Consider the following 16,631-nt stretch of genomic DNA (forward strand, 5'->3'; position numbering starts at 1 on the left):
CTTTTGGCTACTCATTTATGAATTTCATGAGTTTGAGTTAAAAAATGAAATTTTCTGAGACTAAATCTGATTTTTACAGAGCAAAAAAATAAATAAATAAAAGCATAGTTTACCAGTATCTTCCTAACTCACAAATATCACAAGCTCAGCCTGATAACGTTGTGTAAAATTTTTTCTCAGGTTAATAAAATACAAAATTTTTTATTGACAAATGAGAAAATGTTTTCTAAGAAGAGATGTCTAGTATGTTAGCACTCCTCTGAGAATGACAAATTTGTATAGTTATTGCCATCTTTCTTTTAGGGTGCTATTCTTAATAATTTACTACCCAATATGAGTTATGTTCTTCAAATAGTAGCCATATGCACTAATGGCTTATATGGAAAATATAGTGACCAGCTGATTGTGGACATGCCTTCTGATGACCCTGGTAAGTGCCCCCCTGATATACCTTATTAAATAAAGGAGGCTAGTTTAATTTCTGAATGCATTGGTGGTTTCTTTCTGACTTTATGTTCTTTGTCCAAAAGGCAAAGTGATTTCTTTTTTAGTCTGGATTATCAGGTAATTTTGTAAAGCACAGAGCTTCTTTTTCATTTTCATTCAGCAGATATGGCATAGCACAATATGTGAATTTATTCTTAATACTGAAGTTTTCTATTTGTAAAATAAGAACTGCCAAACCTATTGTAATGTCTGTAGTGGTCATCAATGAAAATAGCTAAGAAAATATAAAGACTTTGATTTTGAATAATGAAGAGTTTGTTTCATTTGTGTTTATTTCCTCCCTCTTTCAGCCCCCAAAGTATTTTGTAGTAAGTATGTACATGATTCAAGGATCATGTGAGGTACTTTGAAATACCTATACAAAGCATCTCAGGAGTTTATCTTAGATATTTTCATCTATCTTTTATAAATTGGTGGTGAGGGGGATCTTTCTTCTTAGGTTTGCTGGGTTTATTCCATAAAAGCAAGCAAAAAAGTTGTTTCTGATTGTATTTTATTTGCATGCATCTTTAAGTATTACAGGAAAATCTTTGATCTCAAAGCATATGCAATAATTGAAGGAGGTTCTGCCTATCATAATTGGACAGTTTACAAATGTACATAACTAAAGTCTTTCTTTTGTTAGTATAAGCAATTTTAAAGTAATAAATGAAATTATATAGTACATATACATGTATATGCATGTATACACACATACATGTCATGCATATGCATGTTCATAAATGTATACAAACACACACATACACAAATGTAAATATTCTTTGGTCATCCTTATTATGAGGTTACTCTCTGAAATTTTCACCGGTTTTTAATAGCAGTGGTTACAAGTGATACTAATTGGAGCATGTTTCACTTTTATGTATAGAAGGAAAACTGATGTCTGTTGATTTTCCTTTGTGGTTTATGTGCCATAGCAGGGTCTTGTTCATAACATCATAGTTCTTAAATAGTTGAGTTTTTAAGTTAAATAATTTATCAGAACATTAGATGTTAGATTCTGGATCCTTCCAAGCCACAGGCCATAAAACTTGCCAAAGTATTTCCCAACTTAGAACACTGAGAGCTAATGAATATTACTACTCTCATGATGGGCTTCCCTGGTAGTTCAGATGGTAAAGAATCCACCTGCAATGCAGAAGACCTGGGTTCAATCCCTGCGTTAAGAAGATCCCCTGGAGGAGGGCATGGTAACTCACTCCAGTATTCTTGCCTGGAGAATCCCATGAACAGAGGAGCCTGGTGGACCACAGTCCATGGGGTTACAGAGTCAGACATGACTGAGCGACTAAGCACAGGACAGCACTCTCATAATGGCAATATCATTATTTAAAAATAATATTATGACCTGCCTCATGTCTAGGTATAACCATCTTTCCTACTGTTTTTATTTAGCGTTATTTTGCAAAATCAGGTTATTTTTAAATGAAATGTGAGCTCTCAGTGTTATTGAAAGGTGAGTATCAAATTAACTGCCCATGGTTTCAGCTATACCATATGATGCTTTTCCATTGAATGTCATCCTTCACTGAAGTTCCACATATTGATCCTTGCAAAAATGACATCTTTAGCAGTGCACCGTTGACTGTGTTTTGGCAATATCACATGTGAATTGATTAAATATGGTATATAAAAATCTCCTCTAGTCCTATTGTGTATTTTAGGTGATGAATTATATTAAAACCATTCATTTAATTTTACTATCTTAGTTTAATTATACCCCTCTAATTTCTGAACATAGTACAATTTCCCAGTCAAAAAAATAATTTTAGCTATTTATGTTGTACATTTTCTAACTCTCCCTTAAGAAGGGAATGGCAACCCACTCCAGTATTCTTGGCTGGCGAATTCCATGGACAGAAGAGCCTGGCGGGCTACAGTCCATGGGGTTGCAAAGAGTCTGACACGACTGAACAACTAACACTTCTTTCTCTAGCCACTATGCTAAAAGTTTAGACTTTCTGAATTTTTTCTTTCTTATTTTTTAAGAAAGAAGCTTATTGCATATGGAAAAACAGATCAAATGTCTATTATCTATAGATATAATTTCTGAGTGATCCTTTTAGACTGAGTCTATATTGGCACAAAGTACAAGTTCTTGTATCATTTGTAGCACTTTCACATTTGTACAAAATAGAAAGTATTATAACTTAATTTCTATTTATTCAAAGGATCGGGACACCATTGAACTAATGAGATGCTAGCTTGGACACATCACTTAATCTCCATGGATGTCTCAGTGCCTTAGAGGATTTTGTACATTAATATGTTTTAGTAAAAGGTCATATTTGATTTGATATTCTGCTATGATATTACTCTTAAAAATCAAGGGTTAAAATTTAGTTTATCCCTTAGTTATTCCAGAAAGTTCTTCGTTGAAGACCAATTTATGCAAAGTTTCAGCTCTTCCTATTTTTATAAGGAAAATATTAGTTGTCTCCAGAACTCATTCTTTCTGATCAGGAAGACTACAGTGGCATTTCAGTCCATATATTTTTAGTTCATTATTGAAATTACGTTATCTTAAATATTGTTTCTATAGTAGATACATAGCAGTAAAAGCCTTGACAGCAGTGCCGTCCTGTGGTTCAGTGTGATGGTTCCTACAAGATTTGTAAAGTTTACAATTTATGTGGCTAATATAGATGTTAAGTGTCTTTTGAGTTTGCTGTTTATTTCACGGGTTTTACTAGTACCATTTCATCCTATTAATCGTGTTGTTTCACTACCTAATGTTGTAATGTACCTTATTGACTTATTCTATCATTATTTTGGATAAGCTGTTTTCTAAAGACTGTGCTATTTGTTGCTTCTGTTAAAAAGGAATGACAGAGGTCACGTATAATTGCCCTCATCCTTTCAGTCACAGATTTTAAATATTCTAATCAATATCTGTGAAGTAAAACCCAATCTTCCAAATTGTGCATTTAAAGTTGGCTAATTTACTTAATTTATTGCTTGTGCATTTTAATTATATTTGTTGTGTACAGCAGTATCACCATAGTGTCCATTAGATGTTATTATAAATTGCTATTTTAAAATTAACACATAAACTCATGTTCAGAAAAGAATTTAAACCTTTTCAAGGTTAAACTAAAGTGGATATTCTTTTTAAAAACTTTTTTATTTGGTTGTAGCTATAATTATGCTTATTTCTACAATATAGATCTAATTATTATATAGTTATAGAAGACATTATTTGAGTACATGTCTTAGGATCTTGATAATCATATGTATTCAATTTAAATACATGGTGAATTAGGTCAGTGCATTTTCCTGTTTTGTGTCCTTTTCATTTGTATAACAACTGTCTTTGTTAAATCACTATACATTGTCCTTGTTCAGCCTGTACCATACTACACTACAGGTAATGTTATATAATGATATTTAAAAATCACCCTTTACAAAGATTGCAGTTTACATTGCTTTTGCCTTTTCGCACTGTGAAACTTGGCTTAAAACCTTTGAACAATTAAATAAGCCTTGCTTGCCTACCTACATCAGTGTTGCTTTTTTGTTTTGTGGAATGTTGAGTAACATGCTCTTTTAGAGAATCTAACAGAACCAGAATGACCCATAGGTTTTATTCTGTTATCCCATAAATGTGAATTTTAAGTGTTCAGTAAAAAAAAATATATTGACAGTCTTCACTACTGGGCTGTTTTTGCAGCTTTCTTGGGGTCTGTTTTGATGAAGTGAGAAGATTCTGTAAACCCCAGTAGTGCCTGAGCCAGACTGGTGACCACTAAAACGTTGGTTATTATTTGCAAGGAAGCAGCAGGCCAAAGGACTTCCCAGGTGGCTCAGTGGTAAAGAATCCACCTGCAATGGCAGGAGACAAGGATTCAATCTCTGTATCACAAAGATCCTTTGGAGAAGGAAATGGAAACCCACTCCAGTATTCTTGCCTGGAGAATTCCATGGATAGAGGAGCCTGGTGGGCTACAGTCCATGAGGTCGCAAATAGTCAGATACGACTTAGCAACTTAACAATAACAACAGCAGGCCAGTGGGGACCCATCCTGAGACCTTCATCAGTCAGCAGTTAGACCTTGAGTGCTATGAACTTTCAGACCCAGGAGTATGGCTCAGATTCTCCAGGGAGTTAGAAGCAATCTTTTAAAATTATTTTATTTCAAAATTGTTCTTAGGAGTCTCAGCAGAAGACTTCTGGGTTATTTGGGGCAGGGCAAATTCCTGGACAACGCCAGTATTTCAGTCAATTCAAATCATCTGAGTCTAGTAGGAAATCACAAGGAAGATCCTTCAAAGTGGGTTTTTACATACCAACATGAAGGCACCTACACCTAATTCACCCATGAGTGTGCTATGAAATAAAAAGAGATCAAAGGGCTTCTGCTCCTAGGGCCTGAGGGGGCCTAAAGGAAACTTCTTATTGCAATAAACAGCAAAGCCAGCTATAGTAGAACTCGCTGATCATACTCATAGACAGTATGATTAAGTAGAATTATGTATTTTAGCTTAATGGGAATTATAATCTATATAGTTAAGTTATTCATTGATTAAAGGATAACAATTAATCAAATGCAGTGCACACAGAGTACTGAAAGAAAAAATTTGTCCTTAATGTGATAATTATATACACTCTACCCCAAACCTGACAATTAATAAGAGAATCACCTTTGGTCATTACAAGTATGTTAAGTTAAATGAAGTTAGGCCATTTTTTAAAAACACCTCTGTAAGCATGTTGAAGAGAATGGACTCTCATTGAGATGTTTTTCTGTAGCTTCTTAACAGAATAAAATCTAAAGTATAATATATATGTGTATGCTGCCGCTGCTAAGTTGCTTCAGTCGTGTCCGACTCTGTGTGACCCCACAGACGGCAGTCCATCAGGCTCCCCCATCCCTGGGATTCTCCAGGCAAGAACACTGGAGTGGATTGCCATTTCCTTCTCCAATGCATGAAAGGAAAAGTGAAAGTGAAGTCGCTCAGTCGTGTCCGACTCCTAGTGACCCCATGGACTGCAGCCTACCAGGCTCCTCCGTCCATGGGATTTTCCAGGCGAGAGTACTATATATATTTATATATATATATATATATATATATATATATATATATATATCTCAAAATAGTATTTGACTATGATTTGCCCTTATTAATATTAAAGTATTTTTAAAGTACATAAAAAGCTGTGACTCCATATAAAAATATTTTTAATAAAATTATGTATTGTCTCATATACTGAAATTGGAGATTTTTACATGCATGAACTTCTCTAATTGTAGTTTTTAGAAAATCATATTAAAAGTTCTTTTTATTTCTCTCTCACAGTTAAGTTGAATCCCGTTTTTAAATTCACATTATATTGGTTTCCTTGAAGGTTATAGAGACACAGTTGTATCAGACTATTGAAATCATTTTAATTTTAAAAAGTAAAGACTAAATAACGTGAAAAACAGGGTGAGTAAGAGGTTTCATGGTGACAAAAATAGAAAAAGGAGAACACTAAAGATCCAAATGAAAGTTGTCAGATTCTTTCATGGTTAGTTTTAACAAGAAAATAATAATAATTGAGAGTTAAAATTTAAGATATGACTGTTTACAGTGACTATTTTCATTTTTATTGCACCAAAAATTGTTCAGGGTAAGTAACTTTAAAATATTTAACTAGTCAGTAGTATTAATTTTATCTAAAACCTCATGGGGGCTGGGCTTCTATATTTTACTTGAATTCTCTTCTAAATAAAATTCAAGCATATTACTGTATTTTATAGTTTTACATTTCTTAGTACCTAGAAGTTTTTTCATGAAAATAAACCCAATACAGTTTATAGGATAAAGGAGGCCTGGATTTAATAAATACTTAATGTTCATTTATGCCTTTGAAAATTCTGTAGAACATGCATTTCCTTTGAGGATCTATAGAGGCATAAAAAAATAGAACATAAACAGCTTTAGGATAGTGAAAAGCATAAACTTTGGAGATGGGATAGATTCTCTAAAATAATAGGAATAAGAAAGGTATCTTTGTAATAATGCTCAAGCCCTAATAGTTACTCTGACTTCTGTCTCCCTGATGCAGCTTGGATGAAGAGTGAGGATAAGTGGTCCTCAAGCCCTTTGGTAACTTGGCAGAGGGCCTAGATTCCTTACTGGAGAGAGAGAACTATTGGTAGCTCCTCATCTTTTCTAACATTTACTGATGGGTCTTGTTTTAGGATTAAGCTATCCTTAGACTGGGCTTCCCTGGTAGTTCAGCTGGTAAAGAATCCGCCTGCAGTGCCAGAGACCCTGGTTCAATTCCTGGATCTGGAAGATCCCCTGGAAAAGGGATAGGCTACCCACTCCAGTATTCATGGGCTTCCCTGGTGGCTCAGATGGTGAAGAATCTGCCTGCAATGTGGGAGACCTGGGTTTGATCCCTGGGTTGGGAAGATCCCCCTGGAGGAGGGCATGGCAACCCAGTCCAGTATTCTTGCCTGGAGAATCCCCATGGACAGGCTACAGTCCATGGGGTCGCAAAGAGTCAGACACAACTGAGCAACTAAGCACGACACAGCAACATGAAATATGCTGATTCTGTCCAGTTGGGAAAGTCAGACTTAAATGATCCTGGTCCTTACATTCCTTTCATAAGCAGTATTAGTTGTGTATCCCTGGGAAGAAGTCATGGGAATCACTCTGGTCTGTCCTTCCTGCTGCCAATCCAGGCTGGACCTGCTAGAAAACATTCTCGCTTCTACCTGGGGCAGCACCCTGTGTACAAATACGTATAAGCCCAAATCTGAAGAGTGAAAAGAACTATTTGGGACTTCCCTGGTTGGGCAGTAGTTAAGAATTTTCCTTCCAATCCAGGGAACGTGGGTTTGATCTCTGGTCCGGGAAGATTCCACATGCTTCTGAGCAAAGTCCATGTGTAATAACTACCAAGTCCATGCTCTAGAGCCCATGCTCTGCAACAAGAGAAGTCCATGCAGCGCAACTATAGAGTAGCCTCTGCTCACCACAACTAGGGAAAGCCCCTCACGCAGCAACTGAGGACCCTGCACAGCCAAAAATTAATTAATTAAAAAAAATAACTATTTGACCTTCAGTCAGAAGAAGACCTTAAGGAATAAGTAGTTGAATAAGAGTATCTGTCACTTATCCCCTGGCATTTTCCCAGCTATGCTTTTATCAGCAGTAAGTCTGCACTGATGAAAAGTTACTTGGGTTTATTTGCACCCAGTAATATCAGTCTCACTGTCTTCTTTTCCCTTCTTAGTTTCAATCATAGCTGGGGTGGAAATAGGGAAAGGAGTTGGAGTTGAGGATAGACATCGAGGTTTTGAGTGCAGTTTCCTGTTCGTTTACATAATGCTGTGTTATGTAATGTTCAGCAGTATTGGAAACTGAAATTTGAAATTTTCTTTGAGCAATTCTGTATTTTCCAAGCTAACAGTATTATTTTTTTTCCTTTTCTCTCTTTCCATCCAAAAGTAGACCAATAAAGCTGAAATAGTTGAATAAAAATGTTAATAATTTTGTTTTTAATTTTGTAGAACTTGACCTCTTTCCCGAATTAATTGGAACTGAAGAAATAATCAAGGTATCATAGCTATTTTTTATTCAAGTGCGTAAATATTAAAAAGTCTATTTTGAATTATTGGTTAGGTTTCAGATGTTGCATTAATAAAAAGTTCGTGTTGCATGCATGATTCATTGTTTGTAGCACTAGTTGCTGAGCTTTGTAGATTAATGTATAATTAATAACATGAGTTTTATGAAGAAGTTGGAAGACACTTTAATTGGTATAGTTTTTAAAAAGAGATAGGAAAGGTTTGTTGATAATTAGAAAAATGATGGACTTTAAAAATAATGATAGCTATGAACTGTAGTTGCAAATTGGAACTTTTTCATTTTCTAAATGTTTCTAACAAACTAAAGTAATATTTAAGCAATTCATAATGTCGCTACAGCTTATTTTTGACTAACTTAACCAGTGATTGATAGATTGATAATAAATGTGAACCAGAATATAAAGTGTATATATTCTTTTGCCCATTTAATTTGATTATTTTTGTTTGGACTATGCATATTATAAAGTCTGTTGCCAGCACAAGGTCCTTGAAGTAAATGGGCCTTTAAGGATATTTATAAATTTTAACATTGTCGTAAGTTTTGAAATAGAGAGAAAATGACTGTTTGTATCTTATATTTCATCCTAAGCCCAAATATGCTATTCACCAGAACTGAGATAATATGTTAAATCCAGGTTTTCTATTGTTAATGGTAGTAGGAATGTGTCCATTAGTACATATATGTGTATGAGCTGATAACTTGTGAAAACGAATATTCTTATCTAGCTGTAAATAGTGGTTAGGTTGTGTTTTCACATGAACCGTTATCTCAGTGATTTTTTATCTTATGGCAATTCTCTCTTACAAAGGACTATTTTAGCAAAATGAGCAGTCCACATTTCACCAAGAGTTCACAATAGAATTCAGCTAAGCATATCTGTGTGTGTGTGTGATGTGTGTCAAACACCCTTCCAGTTGTAGACTGCATACTTGTGTCCTCACATGGTGGAGAAGAACAGAAGAAGCAACCTTTCATGACTCAATATAAAGGCATGAATCCCATTCATGAGGCTTCCACCTATGGCCTCATTTAGTACTGACTCCCAAAGGCCCCAATTCCTAAGACTGTCACTTTGAGAGGGTAGGGTTTCAGCATGTGAATTTAGAGAGGACACAAACACAGTTCATAACACTATTCACCTTCATTGATTCATGCAGGAATAAATGATAGAAGTTGGCAAACACCTGGAATGTATCAGTAATGGTTTTAAGCCTGAATATGGGTTTCCCTGGTGGCTCAGTGGTAAAGAATATGCTTTCCAATGCAAGAGATGCAGGTTCAATCCCTGGGTTGGGAAGATGCCCTGGAGAGGGAAATGGCAACCCACTCCAGTATTCTTGCCTGGGCAATCCCATAGACAGAGGAGCCTGGCAGGTTACAGTCCATGGTTTCGCAAAAGAGTCAGACATGACTGAGCAAGTAAACAACAACAACAACGTGGAAATGAATAGTTTCGGGAATGTTCCTCAAGTTTTCTTCCAATAGGAATGCCTGACTTTGAAAGACAAACTATCTCCAGCACAATCAAGGCTTTTCAATAAAAAATTTTAATAGATATCATAAAGGATAACAGGTGTGATCCATATCAAAACCATAGAGGAGGAAAGATTCACAATAACTTAATCTTGGGAAACAGTGTCCATTAAAATATTTGTTTTTTCATATATATATATAAAGTAATCATAGAACATGAATCTTATGTTCTTCTTGAAACGTTGACATGAGACAGTATGACCCCATAGAAATGTACAAGACTTAGTTGGCTGGATTAATGAAAGGTCCATCACCTTCTTCAGATTCTAAGAATCTCACAGTGATGAAAGAGAAATTTGTGTTTCGTGTGTGTATAGTTTTTATTCCCCAAAAATGTAACAGAATAAAGGGTGATTGGCATTATGTTTTAAGAACAATGTTATAGAAGTCTACATAGCTTATAGTAGGAGGATGATAAAGGAGGTTTGTGTGGGATAATAAGCAAAGAGGAAGAGAAGCAATGGTATGTGGAATTTGAAAGAAATTGTCAGATCAGGGACTTCTAGTCTCTGGTCGTCCAGTGGTTGAGACTTCGCGCTTCCAATGCAGGGGGCATGGATTCAATTCCTGGCCAGGGAACTAAGATCCCACATGCTGCACAATGAAGCAAAAAAAAAAAAAACTTACCAAAAAATAAAAGTTCTAAAGAAAAGAAATTGTCAGAGGATATAGAGAAGATAGATGACATGTGTTTTGGGAACTTTACTGTGAAGAAAAGGGGAGAGGTAAAATGAATACTAGGCGTTGAATAGGAGATTTTCCATTATGCTCGTTTTAAATAGGAGTGATCTGGGTTTTAGCTGGTAAGAGTGATCCATTTAAGAAAGCAAAATTGAAAATACAAAGTGGAGGGAAATAGTTGTGTTCAATTCCTGAGAGGATGATAGAGAATGGATTCGAACACAAATGCAGAAATTAGAAAGGAAGTAGAACAACAACTCTGTTACAACAGGATGAGAAGAGCGGAGGTCGATTTGGTTGGTCCTGGTGGGTTTTGATGTTTTAATGCTAGTAAGAGTTGAGTTTTTGTCTGGTGGCTTCTACTGCCTCTGTAATCAGGAAAACCATCTGCTGAGAATGAGGAGAGAAGAAAATGGAGGTTTGAATAGAGCAGAGCAAATTTTAATAGAGCAAATAGAGCAAAGTTTAAATGTCTTGGTAGAGGGTAAGAGTGTGGTGTGATACCAGAAAACTGGCAAGTATCCAGATTTAGAAAAGTGAGAAAGAATTCAGAAACTACATATTGCTAAGGTTAACACTGATCTTCACCAAAACTGTATCAAATTATAAAGCAAATGTTTGTAAGAACTTCTAAGGAAAGAAGAGTGTTTTCCACCAAGAGTGAGCCGAGGCAAACTGTTCTTATTTCCTTTTGCATGAAGTTTTGGGGCTTGAAGATGAGAAGAATATTTATTCAGGAAATTATGTGGTAAAATCTTCTAGTTGTCCTTGTGAACATGGCATCAATCAGAATGCAAAATTTTATCAAGGAATACTACTAGGGAGGAAATGGATCTGGAGAATCTAAGAGAATATCCATTTTAACATTAATACAATCCAGAGCATTAAGGTTGACTCACTTCTCAGGATTGTCGCATATGCCTTAAGATTAAAAAACCACTTTAAACCAACTGAATAATTAAGCTGTAGATAACAATGCAGTCATTAAGCTTGAAATCTTCTGTTTCATACATGTAGCTTTCTGTGTGTCTGAGACAAAAGCTCATGAGCACACATGGCTTAAGATTCAGATTCTTTCTACTGATATTGGTCAGGTTCTCACTGACCAATTTGTACTTGGTCATTTTTTTCTTTTTTTCAAGGAGCGTGATCTTAAAAGATCTAATAGATGACAGTGCTACGAAACTGACAAATCCATGTCCCATGTGAACAAAAAATATCATATCTTAATATGTTTGGCAATTCAATGTTTTAAACATATGAATAGACATATTATAATATATACAGTTTAAATAAAAAGAGACCATGGATTTTGGTTAACCTCTAGCCAGATCACTCCTGAGCCATCATAGTAACTAAGTGCTCATGAGTCACCTGAGTGGTATTTCTAAAGGAAACACAAAATTAAATGACTAGAACTAGGCCCATATTTTGACCAGTTGTTAAAAATGTCTGCCTAGGTTTAAGATGAACTCCTAGGGAAAAGTATTTAAAACAAAAACGAACAAAGCCAAAAACCTCTTCCAGTCTTAAACTTTCCTGTTAGGATAGCTTTAAAATTGTGATGTATTCTGAATACATACAAATAGTCTGAATATACAACAACTTTGATCTTTGAAATAAGTTGTTTTATTGCCATTTTACAAGAAGCTAATTATTATTTAGCTTGTGGCCAGATGAACTAAACAGAGAAATATAAACACAAGAAAATAAATGCCATGTTAAATAACACTCTCAGTAAGTAAATACCACTACACTGTGTCTCCTTTTCAAAGCTGTGATATCTATTAATTACTTCCATAAAGTAAAATTTTAAGAAGCAGCCATAAGATATTTTCGTTGAGTAGAATTACTGTCCCTCAAGTGTGGATAATACTGGTTACAAGATAGAGGCGTGTCTTCTAGAGGGGTGGTGCTTTATGAGAAGTTTCCAAAATCCCACGAGTGAAGAATCACAGTATAATGCAGTTTAAGATATTATTAAGATTTCATGGAAAAGGAAATGGCAACCCACTCCAATATTCTTGTCTGGAAAAGTCCATGGACAGAGGAGCCTGGAGGGCTGCAGTCCATGGGGTTACATGACTGAGCACGCGTGCATGAGAAGGGTGGAGGGAGATGGGTTGGTAGCAATACACTGGTAGAACTAAAAAAAAAAAAAAAATCACTTTTCTCTAATTTCCTTATATCCCATTAAATCTTACTTGCTTTTCAAAGGAAGAAGAGGGAAAGGACATGGAAGGAGACACTGCTGTGAATCCTGGTAGAGACGGTGCCACAAACCAGATTAGGAGAAAGGAACCTCAGATTCCTACCACAACAAATTACAACCGAGTGGGGACCAAATACAACGAGGCTAAGACTAACCGCTCCCCAGCAAGAGGAAGCGAGTTCTCTGGAAAGAGTGATATTCCCAACATATCTTTAGATTCCACTTCCCAGCCGGTCACTGAATTAGACCCAGAAAAAGACGTTCCTTCGACTTCACAGACTGTGACCCAGCCTCCCCCTCTCACTCTGGCAGGCACTTCAGCCTCTTCAAGTGACGACTCTAAAACCATTCTCCGATTTCCACAGATGAACTTGTCCGGGACGGTGGAATATTCAGATACAGTTTCTACGACGGAATCGCAAGAGGTATCTACTGATATCAGTGAGGAAGAGAGTTTATTGACCAGTTTCAAGCTCGATCCAGGAGCCGATGATTCTTCCGGCTCCAGTCCCGCAACTTCCGCTGTGCCATTCGTCTCCGACAACACACCCCCTGGCGGTGTATTTCCTTCAGAAAACCCAGAGGTCGTCACATACGATGTCTTTATCCCAGAATCTGCGAGAAATGCTTCAGAAGATTCAGCCTCCTCAGGTTCGGAAGAATCTCTCAAGGATCCTTCCGTTGATGGAAATGTGTGGTTTCCTAGTACGACAGACGTGACGACACTGCCCGATGTCGGGTCAGGTAGAGAAAGCCTTCTCCAGACTAATTACACCGACGTGGATAGTGACGAATCTGAGAAGACAACAGAATCCTCTCCTCCAGGCCCACTGCTGTCACAGGGTCCCTCGGTCTCAGATGTGCGAATGCCACAGTATTCTACCTTTGCGTACTTTCCCACTGAGGTGACACCTCACGCTTTTACTCCGTCCTCCGGACAACACCATTCGGTCCCCACCGTCAACGTGGTACACGCGCAGACAACTCAACCAGTGTACAATGGTGAGGCATCTCTCCAACCTTCCTACAGTAGTGAAGTCTTTCCTCTAGTCACCCCCTTGTTGCTTGACAACCAGACCCTCAACACTACCCCTGCTGCTTCAAGTAGTGATCGGGCCTTGCATGCTACACCTGTATTTCCCAGTGTCGGTGTGTCAGTCGAATCCATCCTGTCTTCCTATGATGGTGCGCCTTTGCTCCCATTTTCCTCCGCTTCCTCCAGTAGTGAATTGCTTCACCGTGTGTATACGATCTCTCAGATCCTTCCGCAAGTTACTGCAGCTCTTGAGAGCGATCAGGGGTCCCTGCATGTTTCTCTGCCGGTGGCTGGGGGTGATTTGCTGTTAGAGCCCAGCCTTGCTCCGTATTCTGATGCCGTGTCGCATCAGATCACTACGCGTGCTGCTTCGGAGACCTTGGAATTTGGTGCTAGCAAGCCTGCTGTTCTTTATCAAACGCTTGTGTTTTCTCCAGCTGAAGCATCCAGCAGTGATGTCATGATGCATGCACGTTCTTCAGGGCCTGAACCTTCTTATGCCTTAACTAATGAGGAGGGCTCCCAACACCTCTTCAGGGTTTCTGACAGTTCTGCGGTACCTGGGCGTGATTCTGTTCAGGGTTCCTTATCTAGCAGCCTTAGTCACCACCTACCTATGCCCGAGTCTCCCTTAGTAACCCCAAGCGCATTGTTGCTGCAGCCCACTCAGGGGCTCTCTGGTGATGGGGAGTGGTCTGGAGCCTCCTCTGATAGTGAATTTTTTGTGCCTGACACAGACGGTCTGACAGCCCTTAACATGTCTTCACCCGTTTCTGTAGCTGAATTTACATATCCAACCTCTATGTCTGGTGACGATAACAAGCTACTTTCTAAAAGTGACAGAATACACGGAGAGGAGACAGAACGGCACATTTCTTCTTTCAGTGACCTGGTTTACCCCTCTGAAAGCACAGTCATGCCTGACCTATATGATCGTGTAAATACACTGAATACCTCTTTACAAGAATCCTCTGCCTCCACTTCTAGCCCAGAGGGCATCCTCCCAGAGCTTCTTGCTTTTACTGCCACTAAGGTTTATGATCATGAGATTAGTCAAATTCCAGAAAATAACATTCCGGTTCAGTCTTCACACGCTGTATCTCAAGCATTTGGTGACACTTCACTTAAACCTGCGCTTAGTGCACACTCAGAGCCAGCATCCTCTGACCCTACTTCTAGTGAAATGTTATCTCCTTCAACTCAGCTCTTAGCTTATGAGCCCTCAGCTTCTTTTAGTACTGAAGTATTGCTGCAACCTTCCTTTCAGGCTTCTGGTGTTGACTTGTTGCTTAAAACTGCTCTGCCAGCTGTGCCTAGTGACCCATTAGTGGTTGAAACCCCCAAGGTCGATCACATTAGTTCTACAGTACCACATCTCATGGCATCCAGTGCCGCTTCAAGGGAAAATACGCTGCACTCTCCATCTGTACCAATCTCTGATGTATCATCTACTCCTAATACGCATGTTGCTTCACTTCAAGTTTTAACCATTTCTTATGCAAGTGAGAAATATTCTGAACCACTTTTGCATAAAAGCGAAAGTTCCCACCAAACAGTACCTTCATTGTACAGTAATGATGAGTTGTTCCAAACTGCCAATTTGGAGCTTAACCAGGCCTTTCCTCCAGAAGGAAGGCATGCATTTGCTACTCCTGTTTTATCAGTTGCACCACCAGATACGCTTATAAATAAGCTTGTTTATTCTGATGAAGTCTTCACCTCCACCAAGGGCCCTGTCACCGACGAGGTATTGGCTGGTATTCCTACAGTTGTTTCTGATCCAGTTGTAACTGCTGATCCTTCTGTCCCTTTAGGAAATGTGTATGTTTCCATTTCAGCCATTTCTCCCAACAAGGATGGTTCTGTAACCACAACCAAGTTGCTGTTTCCTTCCAGAACAACTTCTGAGCCAATTCAAAGTGCCCGATCTGATGCCAATTTGGTGGGTGGTGGTGACAGTGGTGATATTGATGATTACGGTGATGATGATTATGATGACAGAGATAAGGATGGCTTATCCATCAATAGGTGTATGTCATGCTTCTCCTATAGAGAATCACAGGAAAAGGTGATGAATGACTCAGACACCCAGCAGAACAGTTCTGTGGATCAGAATAACCCAATCTCATATGCACTATCTCAGAATTCTGAAGAAGGAAATAGAATCACAGGTGTCATATCAGACGATCAGACTGATATGGACAGAAGTCCTGATAAATCACCACCAACAAATGTGCCACCCCAGAAGCGCAATGATGGAAAACAGGAAAATGATGTTCAGACTCACAATACCCTGCTTCCTTTCAGTCCAGAATCTAACGCTTGGGCAGTTCTTACAAGTGATGAAGAGAGTGGATCAGGGCAAGGTGCCTCAGATAGCCTTAATGATAATGAGACTTCCACAGATTTCAGTTTTCCTGATATTAATGAAAAAGATGGTGATGGGGTACTGGAAACAGGTGACTCAGAAATAACTCCTGGATCCCCACAGTCCTCAACACCGACTATTACTAGCGGGCATTCAGAAGTGTTCAACATTTCAGAGGCAGGTTAGTTACGGATCCAAGGGATAGATTGAGGTGTGATGGCTTTCTGCCTCAAAAAAGAAAAAGAAAGAAAAATCTTGGAAAGAGGTATTTGGTAAAATGGCCATCGTTTTTAAAAGTCAGGATATTTATAAATCAATTTACAGGTTTTAAAATTTGATTTTTTTCATTATTTCAAGGAAATACTGAATGTGTTTTTATCCTTAGATTAACTCTCTCCAAAACAGATAAGATGATTTCTATTGTCAATTCTTTCATATTCCACAAGATGCCTGTTATATGTGAGAGCAATTATGTGTATATAATACATTTTTAGTACACTGCTTTTTAAATAATAGATTGGAGTGTATTTTGGATGATTTTAGTTTTGATATTTATGCATATTCTAAATTACATTGCCAACTAAATCTATCGAATTACAAACTCTGATATAATATGACATATGTGTCTCTCTCTGACCCACTCAGTGGAAAGCAATTAGATATTTTGGACATCCACATCAGATTGGGGACTTTAGAAAAAAGTTCTATTG

General features: G+C 37.8%; 1 protein-coding gene across 6 annotated transcripts in view; it reads left to right on the forward strand.

Annotated features, from left to right (window-relative positions):
- The window catches only part of PTPRZ1 (protein tyrosine phosphatase receptor type Z1), a 208,435-nt gene that overhangs the window by 142,688 nt on the left and 49,116 nt on the right, over window positions 1–16,631 (forward strand). For 4 of the 6 annotated variants that reach the window (XM_061414539.1, XM_061414541.1, XM_061414540.1 and 1 more), the window contains exons 10-12: window positions 304–430; window positions 8,013–8,059; window positions 12,523–16,102. In XM_061414539.1, the coding sequence (XP_061270523.1) occupies window positions 304–430; window positions 8,013–8,059; window positions 12,523–16,102 (3,754 nt within the window). The remainder of the gene's footprint in view (window positions 1–303; window positions 431–8,012; window positions 8,060–12,522; window positions 16,103–16,631) is intronic. The other 2 variants (XM_061414543.1, XM_061414544.1) reach the window with 1 other exon arrangement.

The sequence above is a fragment of the Bos javanicus genome, chromosome 4 (genome assembly GCF_032452875.1).
Source record: "Bos javanicus breed banteng chromosome 4, ARS-OSU_banteng_1.0, whole genome shotgun sequence".
NCBI classification, from domain to species: Eukaryota; Metazoa; Chordata; class Mammalia; order Artiodactyla; family Bovidae; genus Bos; species Bos javanicus.